The 18,405-nt window shown below is 36.9% G+C and overlaps 1 protein-coding gene across 1 annotated transcript in view; it reads left to right on the top strand.

The window, feature by feature from the left end:
• Positions 1-13,207, top strand: part of BANK1 (B cell scaffold protein with ankyrin repeats 1) — a 309,831-nt gene extending 296,624 nt beyond the window's left edge. Inside the window, exons 13-17 of the mRNA XM_058721799.1 lie at positions 4,253-4,316; positions 9,804-9,833; positions 10,852-10,907; positions 12,185-12,202; positions 12,475-13,207. Coding sequence (XP_058577782.1) covers positions 4,253-4,316; positions 9,804-9,833; positions 10,852-10,907; positions 12,185-12,202; positions 12,475-12,651 — 345 coding nt within the window. The 3' untranslated portion in view covers positions 12,652-13,207. The remainder of the gene's footprint in view (positions 1-4,252; positions 4,317-9,803; positions 9,834-10,851; positions 10,908-12,184; positions 12,203-12,474) is intronic.
• Positions 13,208-18,405: the final 5,198 nt, after the last annotated feature.

The raw sequence follows: 18,405 nt of genomic DNA, 5'->3' as shown, positions 1-18,405 counted from the left end.
GATTTCATGTTTACAAAGCATTGGTGAACTCAATGCTGGGACCCATTATATCAGAGCTAACACCTAATCACCTTATTAGGCTGTTCTTAGTATAGTGAATATTTTATGAATCTCATTGCTGATATTAAGGTGAAGCATCTTTACATTAACACGTGCTCAACATTCTGAAGAGTGTGTTATGTGGACCAGACTTAAAGGGAAGAAGAAAATGATTTAAATCCTGTCAGGCAATATTCCTCAACAAAATATAACAAGTTTTCTCTCCTCTTCCCCTTAACCTTTGGGGGGGAAAAGCCCATATAAAGTCAGGATTTATAGAGATATGCTGCCAAGCATATTAACTTCAGATAAGCTTATCTTCTATAAATATAATGTATCTCTTGAGAGGGTATCAGAGTAGGTGGTTCTGAGATGAGACTGAAAACAAAATATACCATATACATCCCATGACATTCCTCGGTGAGGGGTATGAGGAGTGTATTCTGTTTTATCCCACAGGCTTTCCTACTCCCTAAATAGTCCAACAGTTTTTCCTTCTCATCACAGAAAACCCCAGTGCCATAGAAACCAGTTCTCAGGAACTGTTTGATAAAACACATTTAATTAGCTAGTTTAGGCCGAAGTACAAATAATCATTAATAGCTCAATATGCTACCTTTCCCAAGGGATCATTTTTGTTGAAAAACAATGCGTAGGAAAACATTTTTAAAGAACAGCAAAATGAATCCCAATGATGAAACTCCAAAGAAATGTGGCATCTAGGCAGAAGGTAGTTTAGGCAAGGGACTTTCCCAGCGCATCTGAGATCACTTCTTCTCAGAAGCCACCTATCTCGAAGGGCAGCTCTGGTTGTGTGGGTGGTGGCTGCACCTGGGCCTGTTTCGCCAAACAGATGCGAAAACATGCTGATTGTGCAGTTCTGCAACTGATCTTAGTTCATGATCAGAATGACAGTGCTGCTTCTCAGTCTGGGCCAATGCCATCGCCATCAAACAGCTCTCTTAGCCTGAAACAGATAAAATGTGCCTTAGTGCCAACCTACACACCCACTCTCCTAGCCTTGTTAGCTTGCAAGTTCTGCTGAAAATAAGCCCGTTGTACTTCACCCTCCTCAGATCATAATAAAGCTTACAATTTAGAGGAATCCAACTGAAATACCTTCTTGAAAATTCTCTCACTAGCTGTTTTATGAAAGGCTTGGTTGTTTTTAATTTGTGTGTGTGTTAATATTTAATATTCTTTTAGAAAGAAGTTAAGGTGGTCTGTTAACTACTTTTAGACTGATCTGACTTATCCAATATATAGGGAGAGTGGGATAATGAATATAGTTACTGTTTACGCAAAACAAAACAAAATTTAACCTGTAAAGTCAAGGAACAAGCACTCAGCCTGCTTTCCATAAAAGCCAAAAGTTCAGTAACTTTGAATACTGTTTAGTGAATCAGTCCTTTTCTTGTTTTATGTTTCCAGCTTTAATGAGATATCATTGGATAAACTTAAGGTGTACCGCCTTGTCGATTTCACACACTTACATATTGCAAAATGATTACCACCGGAGTGTTACCTAACATCTCCATCATATCAAAAAACTATCATTTCTTCTTTTGGGTGAGAACATTGACTACCCTGTTATCAACTTCAAGTACATAATACAGTATTGTTTAGTATAATCACTGTGTTGTGCATTGAATCGCCAGAGCTTACTTATCTTACAACTGGAAGTATCTACCCTTTAATCAACCTCTTTCCCTCCACTTCCTGGTCACTGGTAACCACCACTTTACTCACTGAGTGCAGCTTTTTTAGCTTCTGCATATAAACAGTATCATACCATGTTTTTCTTTCTCTCTCTGACTTTTTTTACCTAGCATAATGCCCTCAGGGTCTATTCATGTTGCAAATTGCAGAATTTCCTTCTTTTTCATGGCTTATGTATGTAATCACACCTTCTTTGTCCATTCATCCATTCACAGAAGCTTAGGTTGTTTCTGTATCTTGGCTACTGCGAATAATCCTGCAGTGAACATGAGGGTGCAGTTATGTCTTCAATATCCTATTTTCATTTTCTTCAGATATACACCGAAGAGCAGAATTACTGGATCATATGTAGCTCTATTTTTAATTTTTTAAGAAACCTACATACTGTTTTCCATAGTGGCTGCACCAATTTACATTCCCACCAACAACGAACAAGGTTTCCCTTTTCTCCACATCCTGCCAACACTTGCTATCGCTTGTCTTTTTTGATGATAACCTTTTTAACAGGTGTCAGGTGATGATACCTCAATGTGGTTTTCATTTGCATTTTCCTATTGATTAGGGATATTGAACACCTTCTCATATACCTGTTGACCATTTGTATGTCATTTTTGAAAAATGCTGTATTTAGTCCCTCCGCTCATTTTTTTTCTCTAACCATTTGTTAACTAGATTATTTGATTTTTGCTACTAAGTTATTTGGGGCGGGGGGGGGGGTTATTTTTTTTTTTTTAATTTTTAACATTTTTTTTTAATTTTTGAGAGACAGAGACAGACAGAGAAGGAGCAGGGGAAGGACAGAGACAGGAGGCACAGAATCCAAAGCAGGCTCTTGCCTCCAAGCTATCAGCACAGAGCCCGCCATGGGACTCAAACCCATAAACCATTAAGACCGTGACCTGAGCCGAAGTCAGACACCTAACAGCCTGAGTCACACAGGCGCCTCACTATTGAGTTATTTGAATTCTTAATGTATTTTGGATATTAACCTCTTATCAGATATATGATTTGCAAATATTTTCTCCCATTCTGTAGGTAGCCTTTTCATTTTCTTGATCATTTCTTTTGCTGTGTAGACACTTTTCAGGTTGATGTAGTCCTACTTGCCTAATTTTGCTTCTTTTGCTTGTGTTTTGCGGTGTCATATCCAAAAAACTATTGCCAAGACCAATTGCAAGGAGTTTTTTTCCCTATGTTTTCTTAGTCCTTAACATAAGGGGCTGGACAACAGTCGGAATAACAGAAAAATAGATGTTCTCCTCATTTTCCCAATATATGTACACACTCATTTTCACACACTTTTCTTTTAAAAAAAATTATTTATTTTTGAGAGAGTGCAAGCGGGGGTAGGGATCCAAAGCGGGCTCTGCGCTGACAGCAGCAAGCCCGGTGGGGCTTGAAATCACAAACCTCGAGATCACGACCTGAACTGAAGTCAGATGCTCAACCGACTGAGCCACCCAGGTGCCCCTTCACACACTTTTAAATATTACTCCTGTAGCTTGCAAAAACATTCATTTGTATGCTGAACATAAATCTGTCAGGGGTAACTGTAATGTTATGTCATTATTATTGATAGAGGTATTATCCTAAGAAAATAAGAGGAAAAGTGGCACAACCATAGAGTTAATAATAGAAGAGTTTCTAGAATAATTAAGACCCATGTAGAACCCCTGGAGTTGAAGGTGAGCTGGGTGAGAAGGTAAAAACTGCCTTTTACTCTCCTCACTCCTGTTATAACCAGTGAATGCCTAAAGAAGAATATTTACTCCACTCATAGAAGAAGATCTTTAAGGCAATGAAAATAACTCTCTTTTTAGGAAGCATGGTTTCTAGGTTTCAAAGGAAACCCTTAGGAGAAAGGGCTATTCTTAGATTCTCTTCTAAAAGATTTTTTTTAATGTTGTTTTACATTTTAGATAAAATGATAATGTTCAACCTAGAATGTTTTGGAAAGCAAGGAAAGATCACAGACAAGCTAAGAAGGGGAATCCAGTTATGTCTCATTTGCTTCCAAGTGCCTGGTCCTTAAAAGAAATATGTAAGAAAGGTTGTGCCCCACAGAGGCTAGAGATGGGCTCAGGCAGTAGCAAATCACCATGTGTCACACTTTTGCTTTTGCACACAGCATAGCCAATGTAGCGCCCTCTGGTGTTAGATTGGGAAAGTGGCTCCCATAAGAATTGGGCTTTGGGTCCCAGGGCTGACTCTACTACTTAACAACTCTGTGATTTGGAAAAGTTACTTAACCTCTCCGAATCTCAGCTTCTATTTATGTAAACTGAGATGATGGCATATATACTTCATGAAGTTGTGAAAATTAAGTACGATAACACATTTAAAGTATCCAAGATGGCTGATTGGGATGCTGTGAGTACCAAATTAGTGCAACATAGTCATGATGGTTCTGGTAACGGTAGTTGATGTTTTTCATCTTCATCTATGACAAACTTGTGACTCTTCACTTCTATTTTCTGGTCATTCCCTCATCAAGGAAAAACTACGCCAGCTACGAGATTGCATCATTGGGAAAAGGCCAGAAGAAGAAAATGTCTCTGGTAAGTAAGCTTTGTCTTTTATTCAAAAACGATAGAGTGGAGTCAACCAGGCCTGAAGTCAAATCTGCACGCCATCATTTCCCAGCTGCAGGACTGGAGAGCGTCTTAATGCCTGGTACTCAGGTTCCTGTCTGCAAAACAGGAGTGATTATAGATATATCTGGAAGGGGTTGTGTAAGTTAACATGTAGAACATTTTTCACCTTCATTGACCCAGAATGAACCTTCCATAAATGCTAGTTTCTTTACTTTGATTTCTATGAAAATTGCAAATAATTCCATTCCAGTTTATACACACACACACACACACACACACACACACCATTATACAGATTACTGAATTATTAAGGAGTCATACTTTTTTAATAAGGTTGAACAGTCTCAATATAGTCAGTTCACACAATTGTGCACATGTGGATCATTTTAAATTGTAAATCTCAGGTTGCTTTCCCCTGCAGCTAGCATGCTTCTTGGCAATGCAGATTCCCCTTGCTAACAATTTACAGTCACTCTCACGGGAGGGAAAAAAACACTCGTTTTAATGTTAACACAAACCAAACATTATTAAGATGGTAAATCTTCTCCAAAGATAAATATCACATTCCAAAATTGAAAATAAATTATATTGTCACTAGCAGACCACTCCTTCCCCAAGTCCTTACCCCTGCACAGATAATTAAAAACTAACAACCACTAGCAAAGCTTGAAATTTCCATCTTTTCCATTTTCAATAAGATTGCGTGGATTTTAGCTAGTGCTTCATGTTGAAACGTAACTGAAAAAATTATTTTCATATTATTAAATTGTTTCCTACTCTTTCCTAGAAAATTCTTTAAGCTATCTTATAAATGGTTTCTAAAAACAGAAATACACATTCTAAAATAATTAAGCTCATAAACACAGGGCTAATTTACAGATAACTGAGATCTACAGATCTCTGTTGTAATGTGGAAAAAGGTTAAAATTTTAACAATATAAAAAATTATATAGTAAAAAATATGTATACATACTTTGACTAAGGAATATTAAGTAGTAGTAGCAGCAGCTAATATTTGACTATCTACCATACATCGAGTATTATCTTTTTAATTTCTTATAATAACCCTTTGAGGTAGACATTATTACCAATTTATAAATAGGGAAACTGAGACTGTAAGAAACTAAGAAGCCCAGGGTGCCTGGGTGGCTCAGTCATTAAGCATCTGACTTCAAATCAGGTCATGATCTCACAGTTCATGAGTTCGAGTCCTACATCAGGTGAGCACCAGCAATGCTTTGGGAGAACACAAGCCCCACTTTCTCTCTCTCTGTCTCTCTCTGTCTCTCTCTCTCCCTCTCTCATTCCTTCTCTCCCTCCTAGGATTCTCTCTCTCTGCCTCTCACTCACTTGTGCCCTCTCTGAAAAAAGAAAGAAAGAAAGAAAGAAAGAAAGAAAGAAAGAAAGAAAGAAAGAAAAACTAAAAAGCCCTAAAATGCACAGATTAGAAACTACAGCCTAATTCTTTTTTAATCCAAAGTCAGTGCTTTTAAACACTGGTGTCTTAATTAGGAATCAGCTAGTTCCCCTTCTAACCAAAATGGGATAAGTACTACCAGACAAACCCTCCCACTGTACACAGCACTAATGCTAGGCAAAAATATGAGGCAGTTGATTTCAGGGAGTAGGCAGTTAGCAGCCTAAGACTGTAATTCTAGCGACAAAATTTACGCAGTCATACAAAGCAAGGCAATCCTGTTGAAATGAGAGACATGAGCAGAGTCCAGGGCAACCAAAGCTCCTGGAATGTCTGTGTGGGTCACTGAAGAGGAGGTAACTCTGTAGAAAAGTAGCTTCCGAAGGAGTGAGGGACTCCACAAGTCTGCAGCCAAGAGATGAGCAAGACCACTCATGCATACAAGATAACAGCTTCTGGACACTGAAAGCAGAACAGAGACACTAGAGTTTGAGCAGAACCAGGGAAAAGCCAGACTGGGGATGTTGGAGATTTTGCCCCGCCAGAGTAGAAAAGTCTCCCTAACAACTTTGTTAAAACACCTGGTATCCTGCTGTAACATCCAAGAGATATAATGGTTAAAGACCATGACTTAGAGTGAGATCTCCTCTAGACCTGCACTAACAAACCTAAAACCAAACCCCTACGAGATACACATGGAAGGTAGTTTGTAGGCTCAGGCCCACTGCAGGCTTTAGAAAACACCTTGGGCTGTCTATAGGACAACACTGAAAACAGCATAAAACCAGGCCCATACAAGTTCATGCCAATAATCAAACTGCCTGCTAAAATAAGAACTTACACTTCTTACTTATTAAAGGAATATTACAGAATCCAGAATATACAGCTGACTGTCTATAATTTCCAGTATTCAGTGTTTCCTAAAAATACTTTTCCTTAAAAAAAAAAGGAAGACATACAAAGATTAAGAAAATGTTATTCATAGAAAAAGAAAGCTCTCAATAAAAACTGAAATGGTCCTATTGTTGATCTTAACAAAGACTTCAAAGCAACTCTTATAAACATAGTTAAATTAATAAAAAAAAAACACGTTGTTAAGGAGTGAATAAATAGGGAATCTATTGACATTTACAGGACATGACGTGGAAAAAAATTAGAGTACATGTTTGTTTAAGGTGTACATGGAAGGTATACCAAAATAGAACATATGTTGGGCTATTTTAAAAGTTTCAAGGGGCGCCTGGGTGGCTCAGTCAGTTGGGCGGCTGACTTTGGCTCAGGTCATGATCTCGTGGCCCGTGAGTTCGAGCCCCGCGTCGGGCTCTGTGCTGACTGCTCAGAGCCTGGAGCCTGTTTCGGATTCTGTGTCTCCCTCTCTCTCGGACCCTCCCCCGTTCATGCTCTGTCTCTCTCTGTCTCAAAAATAAATAAACTTTAAAAAAAAAAAAAAAAAAAGTTTCAATAAGTTTCAAAACATTTGAAATCTTCATAGTATGTTCTCTGAACAATTTCAGTCTTTTGAAATCTTATATTCTCTTACTACAACAAAAAGAAATTAGAATTTAAGAAATTAAAAATACCTCTCAAAATAGTTAGGAATTAAGTACATTTCAAAATAACCCATAGGTCAAATAAGAAATCACAAGAAAATATTTCAACCTGAATGAATTATGCAAATACAACATATCAAAATGTGTGGAATGTAGCTAAAGTAGTACTTAGAGGTAAATTTATGGCTATAAATATAATAGTAGAAAAGAAGAAAAGCTGAAGATCAGTGACGTGGGTTTCCACTTCAGGAAACTGGAAAGTGGAAAGCAGAGGTAAGAGGCAAAACTGTAAAGCTCAGATCAAAAATCAATAAAAAATGAAGGAGTTGAAAAATAGAAAAAAATTAACAAAACCAAAAATTAGTTATTTGAAAACATAACTAAAATTGATAAAACTGTGACAAAAATGAACTGGAAAAAAGGGAAAGCGAGCGTAACCATATTGGGAAAGTGAAATGAGGCTATCACAACAGATCCTACAGACATTAAAAAGATACTAATGAAATATAATTAACTTTTTTTTAATTTTTTTTAACGTGTATTTATTTTTGAGACAGAGAGAGACAGAGCATGAACAGGGGAGGGACATAGAGAGAGGGAGACACAGAATCTGAAACAGGCTCCAGGCTCTGAGCAGTCAGCACAGAGCCCGACACGGAGCTCGAACTCACGGACCGTGAGATCATGACCTGAGCCGAAGTCGGACACTTAACCAACCAAGCCACCCAGGCGCCCCTAATTAACTTTTTAAATGCCAATACATTTAACAACTTAGGCAAAAAGAACAAATTAATTAAAAAACAACACTAACAAAACTAAAAAGAATTACACTTCTCTGAACATATCTTTCAGAACGTACTTTCAGAACTTTGTTAATATTTTACATATTCAACAAAAATGAGTCTGGAAAGGAGGCAAAATGGAATAAGAGCAGAAGAAAATGAACCTACACATATTCCAAATAAAAAACATCCACACTGAAAGGAGACAGAAGAAAAACTAACATAAATATAGAAAATAGTGTATTCCAAGGATAAAAATAAAAGAAAAAAATCAATACATAAAAATGTATTCTGTACTCTAGTAAATAGGCTTATTTCTCTATAGGAGTATAGGGTAGCAATTTCAAAACTGCCAGTTGTATATTCTAAGACTGAGTAAATAAATGTACTATGGATAGTAAGAATCAGATTTCCTATTATCAAAGAAAGGGGAACTACTAAAGAAAGAAAGAAGGTTGGAATGAATTCTATGCTTCTAAATTGGAATTGGAGGTAAAAATAACTCCCGGTTACGAATAGATATACTACAAATAGATATAGAAATATAGTTGTATATATGAACATATACATTTCTTTAGCCCTATCTGCTGAAAAGGCCTAGAAGCAATGGCAGCCCAGCACCAATGAGCACCTATAGCATCTAGATCCTAGTTTACAAAAGCAAATGGCCAGTAAACATGTGAAAATATGCTCAACACCATTAGTTAGGAAAATGCAAATTAAACTAAATATCAATACACAACAAGTATAATGTATAATGGCTGGAATTTTTAGATATTGTTACAATAAAGTTATTAGGACATGGCAAAACTGGATATGCATTTCATACATTGTTAATGGAAGTAGAATGTGGTGTGATGACTTTGGAACAGTTAAATGTGCACCTACCTTATGGCCTAGACAAGCCACTCTTAGGTATTTTTCCAAAAAAAGAAAAAATTGAAAACATTATGTGTATCCAGACTTATTCACAAAATTTGTAGCAGTTTATAATAGCTAAATCGTAAACAATCCTAATGTCTGAGGGAAGAAGACATAATTATACTCTAGTACATTCATACAGTGGAATATTACTCAACAATAGAAAGAAATACCTAGTATTACACACAACATCATGAATGAATCTCACGGATGCTATGCTAAATGAAAGATAATGAAACACAAAGGAATACATTGTATAAGATTCCATTAATCTGAAATTATAGATAAAACTAATCTATATCAATAGAAATCAGATCAGGGTCAATAGAGATAATGGTGGGATGAGGATTGATGTTGGAGGCACAAGGGGATTTTCTGTAGAGATGAAATGTTCTCTATCCTAACCGGGTGATGGGTACATGGGTGTGTAGATTTGTCAAAAGTCATCAAAAATTAATTTGTACTATATATACTGAATATTGTTAATCTGAAAAAAGAATGGAGTAGCTCAGGCAAAAAAAACTATCAAAGCATAATAGCAACACTTTTATTAAGTGTCTAACATACCTAAAATCATAATACCAAACATCAAAAGGAAAATAGACAAACGTAGTCAGAGACGTGGTTTCACACTTTGTAGTTGGAGATCAGTATTTGTTTAATCAAACTGTGAGATTTCATAGTTATCTCAAAGACAAGAAGTTGTCAAACAATAGAAAGAAGAAAGTTTAAGATAAATATTGAGCAAAACTCAGTAGAATGTGCTTTTTCTGTCTTCTAGATAAACTCACCATTGTGCACCATCCAAATGGTAAGTTTTTGGCATTTACTGAAGAATTTCAGACTACAACAAAGCACATGGTAAATCAGTTTCAGTGTTAATGTAAACCTAAAATAATTAGGCAGGCCAGTGCAAAAACTCACATAGATTTTATATGTATATACAAAACCACTTGACATCCAAAATAAATTTGAGGTGATTCTAGAAGAGCAATGTAGAGGCATTGTTAGACAATACAAGAAGCATGTGCTTTGAACTCTGATTGACCTGGCCCTTCACAACTTACCGTTATGGCCTTTGGGAAATCACTTAAGCTCTTTAGGCCTCAGTTTCCCCATGTAAGAAATCTGCCATGGGGAGTTTCTATAAAGGCAGATGATAATATGTGCAAATGGGAGCTGATGCTTGATAAGCGGGAGTTATTGACAGAGTAAATGGTATTGGAGTAACACTTCAAAGGGTGATTCACATCAGTGTGGTAAGTAGGAATGTATGCAGAAGGTTGGCAAGATCAAGAAGAGCCAGAGGCCAACTGGGGAGCTCTGACTAATCTAGAAGCAATTGTCTACATTCTGAACCAGAGCAGTGACTGTGGGAATGGAGAAGAGCAATAGAACTGAGCCACGTGGCTGACGGGTGGAAACTGGAAAGCCTGTGGTAAAGGCAGGAGGAGCTGTGGCCAATGGGGAGTAGTAGGAACAAGTTTTCATAAGATGGCATACCTTGTAATTGACTGATCGTGGTCAATGGAGAAAAACAAAAAAGAAGAAGGCATCATTCAGTGAGGGTTGTTATTCAAAGGTGTTGGATTGTTTCTGAGCTGAAGCAACTCCTCTCTGTGTCCTGTAGTCAACTATCTGGGCAGGAGATATTAATAGCATCCTTGCCAAGGGTGCCTTTTCAATATTCCCTTTTTATCTCTTCAGTAGCTTCTCCTTACCCAATATATGCTACTCATAGCATATATTATTTTTTTTTAAGTACCGAATAAATGAATCATTAAATATGTGAACAGCTGAAGAAGTAGTAACAGAGTTTGTATTTCTAGGTAACGAAAGTGCCCGCAATGAAAATATGTTATATAACACACCCTTCCGCAATAAGGTAGGTTGCATTTATGTTAATTTCTATAAAACGCAAAAAAAAGTAACTTCTTTGTTGAGAAAGAATATGAGCCTTCTATCCTGACTATGCTTTGAAACGTTTCAACAAGTATGAACAAAATAAGTTACATAAGCGTTTGTGTGCAAATTACTGTATGAACAGTAATTTAAAAGAATTAACTATTTAGAAAAAAGCAAAGAAGAAAGTCAAAGGAAAAAGGCACCAAGGCCAAAGTATGGCTGAATTCAGCATGTACAGACCAAATAAATCTTAAAGGAATCATGGATACATCTTTTTTAGCAATAGTAATATGGTAAGTCTATTTGAACCACAATGTATACAGTCCTTAAAGTCTAGCTGTAGGAAAAAATGTAAACCCAAAACATCATTCCTGTAAATATGCATCACTTCACATGTAGAGTTAACTGAAAATGAATTGCTAAAAATAACGCTAAGCAAAGAGAGCAGCAATTGAAAAAACTAGTTCAAGACAATAATGATAACATCCTGACCACCAATTTGTCTTCAAAAATAAAGCGTGTCTTCTAACTATCTACATATGTGATGTCGGAAATGTTCATTGTTACCCAGGGTCATGTGGCTGCTGGAGTCCTTGTTACACTCCAGAATTAGAGCCCTTGGTCATTTCTCACAATGAACCAATTTTAGTTGACCAAATCTCAATAACCCTTTAAGCTCTCCTATGTTTTAAATAAATCATAAGGAATCACCAAAGTCATTTACCCTTAAGAACTGATCGAGTGTTTGCATTTCTGGATCATCCTGTGGCCCACCAGTGAGCTGCACATCTAATGAGTCTCCAGGGTACAGACTCAGTAGACTCACTGGGCTGTAGCAGAATCATGGGATACTACCTAGGCCTCTGAGTTTATGAAAATATACCTGTCAAACAAAGATCCTTCTACAACATCTGAAGGACTATGCAACCATGGCATATTTTTTAGAACAATATTTGGGGTAAGAGGAAAAGAATACAAATTACTAGCCCTTAGGCTATTCTCCCTCCAAATAAAATACAACTTGAACTCAAGGACTTTGCTGTAGTTGAGTTTTACAGTTCTTTCCTTTTAAGATAGAGGACTGTTTTCCCAGTTGCCTCTATAAAGCTATTTTCCTGTGAAACGCAACCATGACTTTATCATGTTCCTTTCTTTGGCCTTAAAATGGAGAAATGCTAGCTCTGTATCTTTTTTGTCTTTTTTTTCTTAGCTTCCTACTCGACTCCAAGCTGAAAAGGAATTTGGTTTCTGTTGCAGGAAAGATTACTAAAGAAGGTAAAATATCAGCTATATATTTTTTTTCAGCTATATTTTTCAGAAAGCTTAAGGCAGGCTTATTAGGGACTTGAAGGAATCATTTGTCTAGCAAACAGAATACTTTAAATATTTCATTGTCTTCTCCTGAAAGGATAAACATGTGTATTTTTCAAGCTAAAGGTGATTGTTCCTTAGAAAGATTTATGTATAGGGGTGATTTTATGCTAGCTAATCAATTTCAATTGATGACCCATTATTCACTAATACATTTCCTGTGATCTCACTTTCAGGTTATTATAATGAAACCCAAAAATCTGCAGACACTGTGCTTTCTGGGTGAAGCATGCTTGCATTTGGATTGCCTGCTGTCTTCAGGGAAAATACTATACTATGAAAGCAGAGGCAAACCTCTGGATTTCAGAATTTGTCATTGCCACGATTTATTGGCATTAACCTGCTTCAGATAGGTACATCAGGATTCAAATTGAATGCCATAGAGTGATTGCATTCTTTGACAGTTCTTGCATTTTACAATGCATTTTGCCACTGAAGCAGCTGTTCCCCATTTTGAAAATTAAGGGAAAACAAAAACAGAGAGGTGAAAACTTCTCTGTAGCAAAGATATTGTGCCTGTTTGAAGCACTCACCTGAACAGTTTACTCCTTACTCCTTACCTACTGTCTTTAGAATGACCATGAAAATACACATTTGTTATAGTTATATATGCTTTTTAAGTTGCTGGTCCATTTTCTGAATTTCTGACATTCAAATCTCTATTATTGCTATGTTTTGAGAAACCTTCTCTTACTTAGTGCCTATTTGCATATAACCTTGAGAATATTATTTCTTAACATTCTATAACTCAAATTAATATACATTTCCACAACCTACATTCTTTAAAAGGCTTACAATTTCAGCAACCTATTTCTTAAAAACAACTTACTAGTGTAGAATAGAATGCAGTGTTACCATTCTGTGATTCCCATGCACGATTCCTGCAAATAAAATAAATGTTTAAAACTGTGTCTGACTTTCCAAAATAAATGCATAATAATTAACCCCTAAATTCTTCTGCTTACCAGTTTTCAGAAGGAAGCCTCCTGAAAAAAATTTTTAAACTCATTTAATTTCACTGTGTAGTCCCCATAAAGTAAACACACAAACGATTTTGTCTAGCTTCTCAACAGTGATGGGAATATCTATTTTAAATGATTCTGCAAAATATTGATCACAGGTTTCTCATGACTATTAGCATTCTCAAATAAGCTCAAGTTTTAAAAAATAATACCTACATTTGATTCATCCCTAATAGAAGATGCTTTCATCATGACATTTTGAAATCTAGTCCATAGTTTCACATGCAAGCTTTCAAGAAATGGCATGGTGTTCCACACACTGAGCTCCCATTTGTGTGGACTGTCCCACCCAAAGAGTTAAGGAAAGCAGTAGGAAGACTGACTGCTTTTATATAATTTTCCCCATGTCTAAATTCAAGTATACGTATTATCTCTAAAGTAAGAACATCTATATAGGCCTGTGACTGATACCTAATAGTTTCACCATTGGCTTTATTGTTATTAAAATGTAAAATCCAGTGACAGGTAAAATGTCAACTTTTCTAATTATAAAACAATTAGATTGTCTCTTACCTGACAGTCAGTTAAGGGTGTAAGAGGAAGACGAGGCTTGAATATTATTCAGGTCTTTAACATAGACAGAAATCTAAAATCAGGGCCTCCAAATACTACTCTTATGAACTGGACTAACTTAGAATAAAACCATGCAAAAAGCCCCCTTAATAGCCTCTTTCCCAAGAAACTCTGCCCTTGAAATGTTACCACTTTGTCATCACAAACAGACATGGAAAATAGAACCCTAAAAATAACTGAGGGCTTCCTCATGTTGCCTCTACCATGGCTCCTCCCATCCTTGACTGATTTGGAAGATGGTTAGAGAAGGTTGGAGTTGGGGGATCTGGAGGAATCCATATCATTCATTACCTGTCGCACTGGAGGAAGAGATGAAAAGTAGAATACAAGGGTGGAGGAAGACTAATCCAAATTTAGGAAAGACCCCAACCGAAAATGCCCCATGGAAGCAGTGCTTTTTCATCTCTGGACTCCATCCCTAATATGTAGAATAGTGTCCATTCACTATGAGCCGCACAATAGAAGCTTTGCATTCATGATAGAAGAGATCAGAGGACAAGACAAAGGGGCAGGGGAATAGACTAGGAAGATGTGAACTTTCCTTGGAGATTTGGGGGCATTTCTCAGAGAGCCCTAACCACTGCTAGAAGGGGAAGACCTACAGGAGAGATCTTTTGAAGATTGTGTGCTGATTCTGGAAGCCTGAGCAGCCAGTAGCTAATATACCTTATCTTTCCCATCATCCCCTTCTTACATCGGGTTGGTTTCCAAGCCATTACTCCTAACTTTTGCCAAAACCCAGTCCCTTCCTCAGGTTCTTAAATTTACCAGAACTCTGTCTTCTAAAGAAATTTGAACTGGCACTGAATATAATCAGAGTTTTATGTTTAATATTAATTCCCTTATTTTCTACCTAGTCAATTCTCTAGGATAACAAAGAGGAAGCATGTAGACCAATGGTTCTTAACTGGGCAATTTTGCTTCCCTTGCCCCAGACTTTTGGCAAATCTGGCAGCATTTTTTATTGTCATGGCTATGGAGAAGGTGCTTCCGGCATCTGGTGTATAGAGACAAGTGATGCTAATTAACATCCTATACTACCCGAGGCAAAGAATATCCAGCCCAAAATATCAGTAGCACCAAGGTTGAGGATCCCTGATCTAGACTAGACAGTAAAATAGGATTAACACTTAAAAGAGTGTTGTTAAAATAAAAATTTAGCTTTATACAGAATTTTCTGAAAATTCTGAAATTAGAAGCCCCTACGATAGTACAAATGAATGTCTTTGTTTTGAAGTGCGTATGCCTTAAGCTTAAATGGATCATTAAATACTCTAAAGAATGGATGACTCTAATATAACTTCATAAATCAAACATTCAATTAAATAATAGAGACTCCAATTTTTAGAAAATGAGACTGTTCTCGGTATTGTTCTAATAAGTATAACCTTGTAATTTGAGTCATTATTATATCCTATTTGTACACTAAGTATTCGCTCATCTGAATTCCTTCTTGTTTCCTATAATGCTATGGGGTCTGATTTTAACAATTTGGACCTACCTGAATTTTACTGCCTCTTGCTTTTCTAAATGGGTAAATATTTAGGAGAGAGGTCAGCACCATGACCTGATCTACTAGGTCCCAGCTGATTGGCTCAGAGCTGGTATAAGGCCTTACTTGTCGCTCTTTGTGTAGCTGTACTTGCCAGCCATCTTGTTGGCCTACCTTATTTTGTGGGGCTGACCTTTAAAGGCAGGGACTACCATATAAAAAGGTAAGATTCTCAATATAATTGACCTCAAATTTATAGATTACAGCATATGATTTTCTCAACATTTTTATCTTCAAAATGCAGACAATGCTTCTAATATAATTTCCTGGTTATTAAATGACATCAGATATTTATATAAGCAGTGCAGTACTTCATTCAAGAGCATGGGCTTTGAGGGAAGACTGACCTAGTTTGAATATTGGCTGAGCTATGTCCTACCTGTGCAAAACCAAGCCAGTTTTCAGTCTCTTGAGCCCCATTTAATCATTGGTAAGTGGAGGTTATAATACCAATGTTAGCACAGATTGTCTGAAAATTAAATGGAAGGAGATCATTTAATTAATTTATCATCCAAGAGGGCAGTTTTGATGGTAAAATGGAGTAGCATTAATGATTACGATAGAAAAGCAAGTATAAACTGGGTCTACTCCAAGCATAAACTGGAATATGTGGGCAGTCTACTTAAATGAGATGTAAATGTTTAGAACATTTTGGCTAGGAGTAAATAATCAGTGAAAATGGCTTGCAAGAAAATAATCCTCTGTGAAATGTGAATACTGTGTGATACACTAGGCTGGCTTGTTATTAAGCATATTCTTCCAGCATATGACTAAAATCTATATCATTATTTAAAAAACCAGTGACTACAAAGTGTGGAATGACCACCTGGATCACCCAGAAAGATCAAAAGCCTTGAGGTGAAAAAATCCTTCAAAATCCTGTAAAATACTACAGCAGTGATTCCCAAGTTGTATTAAAAAGAACTCAGGGATACTGCATTAAAAAGGGGCTCTGTGACCAAGTGACATTAGAAAGTTCTGTGTATTTTAGTCCTTTTTAGAATAGCATATTAGACTATTAGACATCCAAGTACTGAAGACTAAGTAATCCTGCAATAAAATCTATATAGTTTGAAAAATACTGACTTACATTTTATGTAGATGTAAGCTGGCCTCATTTTCCACATAATGGGAAAGAAAAACTGGCTGACAGATGCCTACAATGATGTGTTTAGATGGGGCCTGAAACTTGGGTTTAATGGGAAAGATCAAGATCAATTAATGATGTTTGCCATGGATAATGGTATCGGAGGGGGGTGGTGAGGAGAGTGGTGGCATGCGTGATACTTCCTTGGCATTCAGGATTTGCATTTGGATAGCATAAAGCAAAATATTACATTCTGACATCTTCAAGTAACAAAAGTCAATTTCAGTCAGAATGAAGATCACTTGTCTTTAAAGGAATGAGTTAGTAGACATGTCTCTGAGTAGAACACTGTAATTTCTGCATAATTCTTTGCATGTCTTCAAATCAACATCAAGCTTGGTTCCACCAAGAATTGGCGCAAGGCCATTTGGAGATGTTGTGCATTTAAATGTAGCAAACACTGAAGCAATATCTGTGTCCATGGAAACTAGTGGGATAGTTTTGCTCAGAGAGCCTTTTTGCCCTGTTTAGCAATAAGTGACCCTGAGAGAGAGAAATTAGCTCTCAGCAAATGAACCAACAATCTCTTATGGATGGTCTCCTTCATTTCTCAGGGTGTGGATGGACATGCTATACCAACTATGATAAAGGTGATAAACTTTTGCCCCCAGCACTTTCTCTTTTCTTTATTTGAGCAAAACAGACACTGAGATTCCAGGAAGTATGAACCGATTCTGCTTTCGCATTCATGCCTGGCACTTACTGAAAGCATCTACAGTTACACTAAGGAGCCTTAAGGATCCTCACAAAACATTGACAATTTGTCACAATGTTGTACAATGAGGCCTTTTATAATTCAGACATGGCAAGTCATGCCCAATACTTCACAGGTCCTCTGTGTCAGCAGATTTGGGAAATCCCAGCAGATAACCTGTCGTTAACATTGACATTGAAGGACATAGGAATCTTACGATCACCATATGTTCTCCTCACCCTGGCTTCTAGCTACTATGGTACCTTGACTATGATGTTTTTATTTTATTTTATTTTATTTTATTTTATTTTATTTTAGTAAGAACACTTAACATGAGAAGCAAAAATAGCATTCAAGATAAAGAACATACCTCATGCAAAGACCCCAAGATCAGAATGAACCGCACATTTTCTGAAAATGGAAATATCACTTCTATGTTCTGAATTGTGTCCCCCCAAAAATTCATGTCGACATCTTAATCCCCAGTACTTCAGAATGTGACCACATTTGAAGATAGTGTCTTTGTAGAAGTATTTATATTAAAACGAGGTCCTAAACCAATATGACTAGTGTTCTTTTAAGAAGAAATTCGGACACAGACATGTACAGATGAAAAATGATGTGAAGACGTGGGGAGATGATGACCATCTAACAAGCCAAGGAGAGAGGCCTGGAACAGATCTTTTCCTGAAGGCATTCGGAAGAAACCAACCTTGCTGGGCAACTTAATCTCCAATTTGTAGCCTCCAGAACTGTGAGAAAATACATTTCTATCATTTAAGCCATCCAATCTGTACACTTTGTTATAGAAGCCCTAGCAAATTAAGAGAGTCAGTGTGGTCGGGGTGTAGTGGATAAGGGTGAGAGAATGAGATGAGTTTGTAGAGGTAAGTAGAAGAAACATCATGAAAGAAGTTTGAATTTTATTCTAAGTACACTGAGAAGCCATTCAAATGTTTTAAGCAGAAAAATTCACTCTGCAAAACAGACAATGGGTTGCAGAGAGGCAAGAGTATTGACCAGGCAGGGGGGTTGTGAGGGATTCACAAGATGATGGTGGCTTGGACTAGAGAGATAACTGAGGTGAGAGAGGAGGCAGATTTTAGACATATTTTGGTG

The sequence above is a fragment of the Neofelis nebulosa genome, chromosome 3 (genome assembly GCF_028018385.1).
Source record: "Neofelis nebulosa isolate mNeoNeb1 chromosome 3, mNeoNeb1.pri, whole genome shotgun sequence".
NCBI lineage: Eukaryota > Metazoa > Chordata > Mammalia > Carnivora > Felidae > Neofelis > Neofelis nebulosa.
Note: the sequence above shows the minus strand (reverse complement) of the source record. Positions and strands in the feature narration are given on the sequence as shown.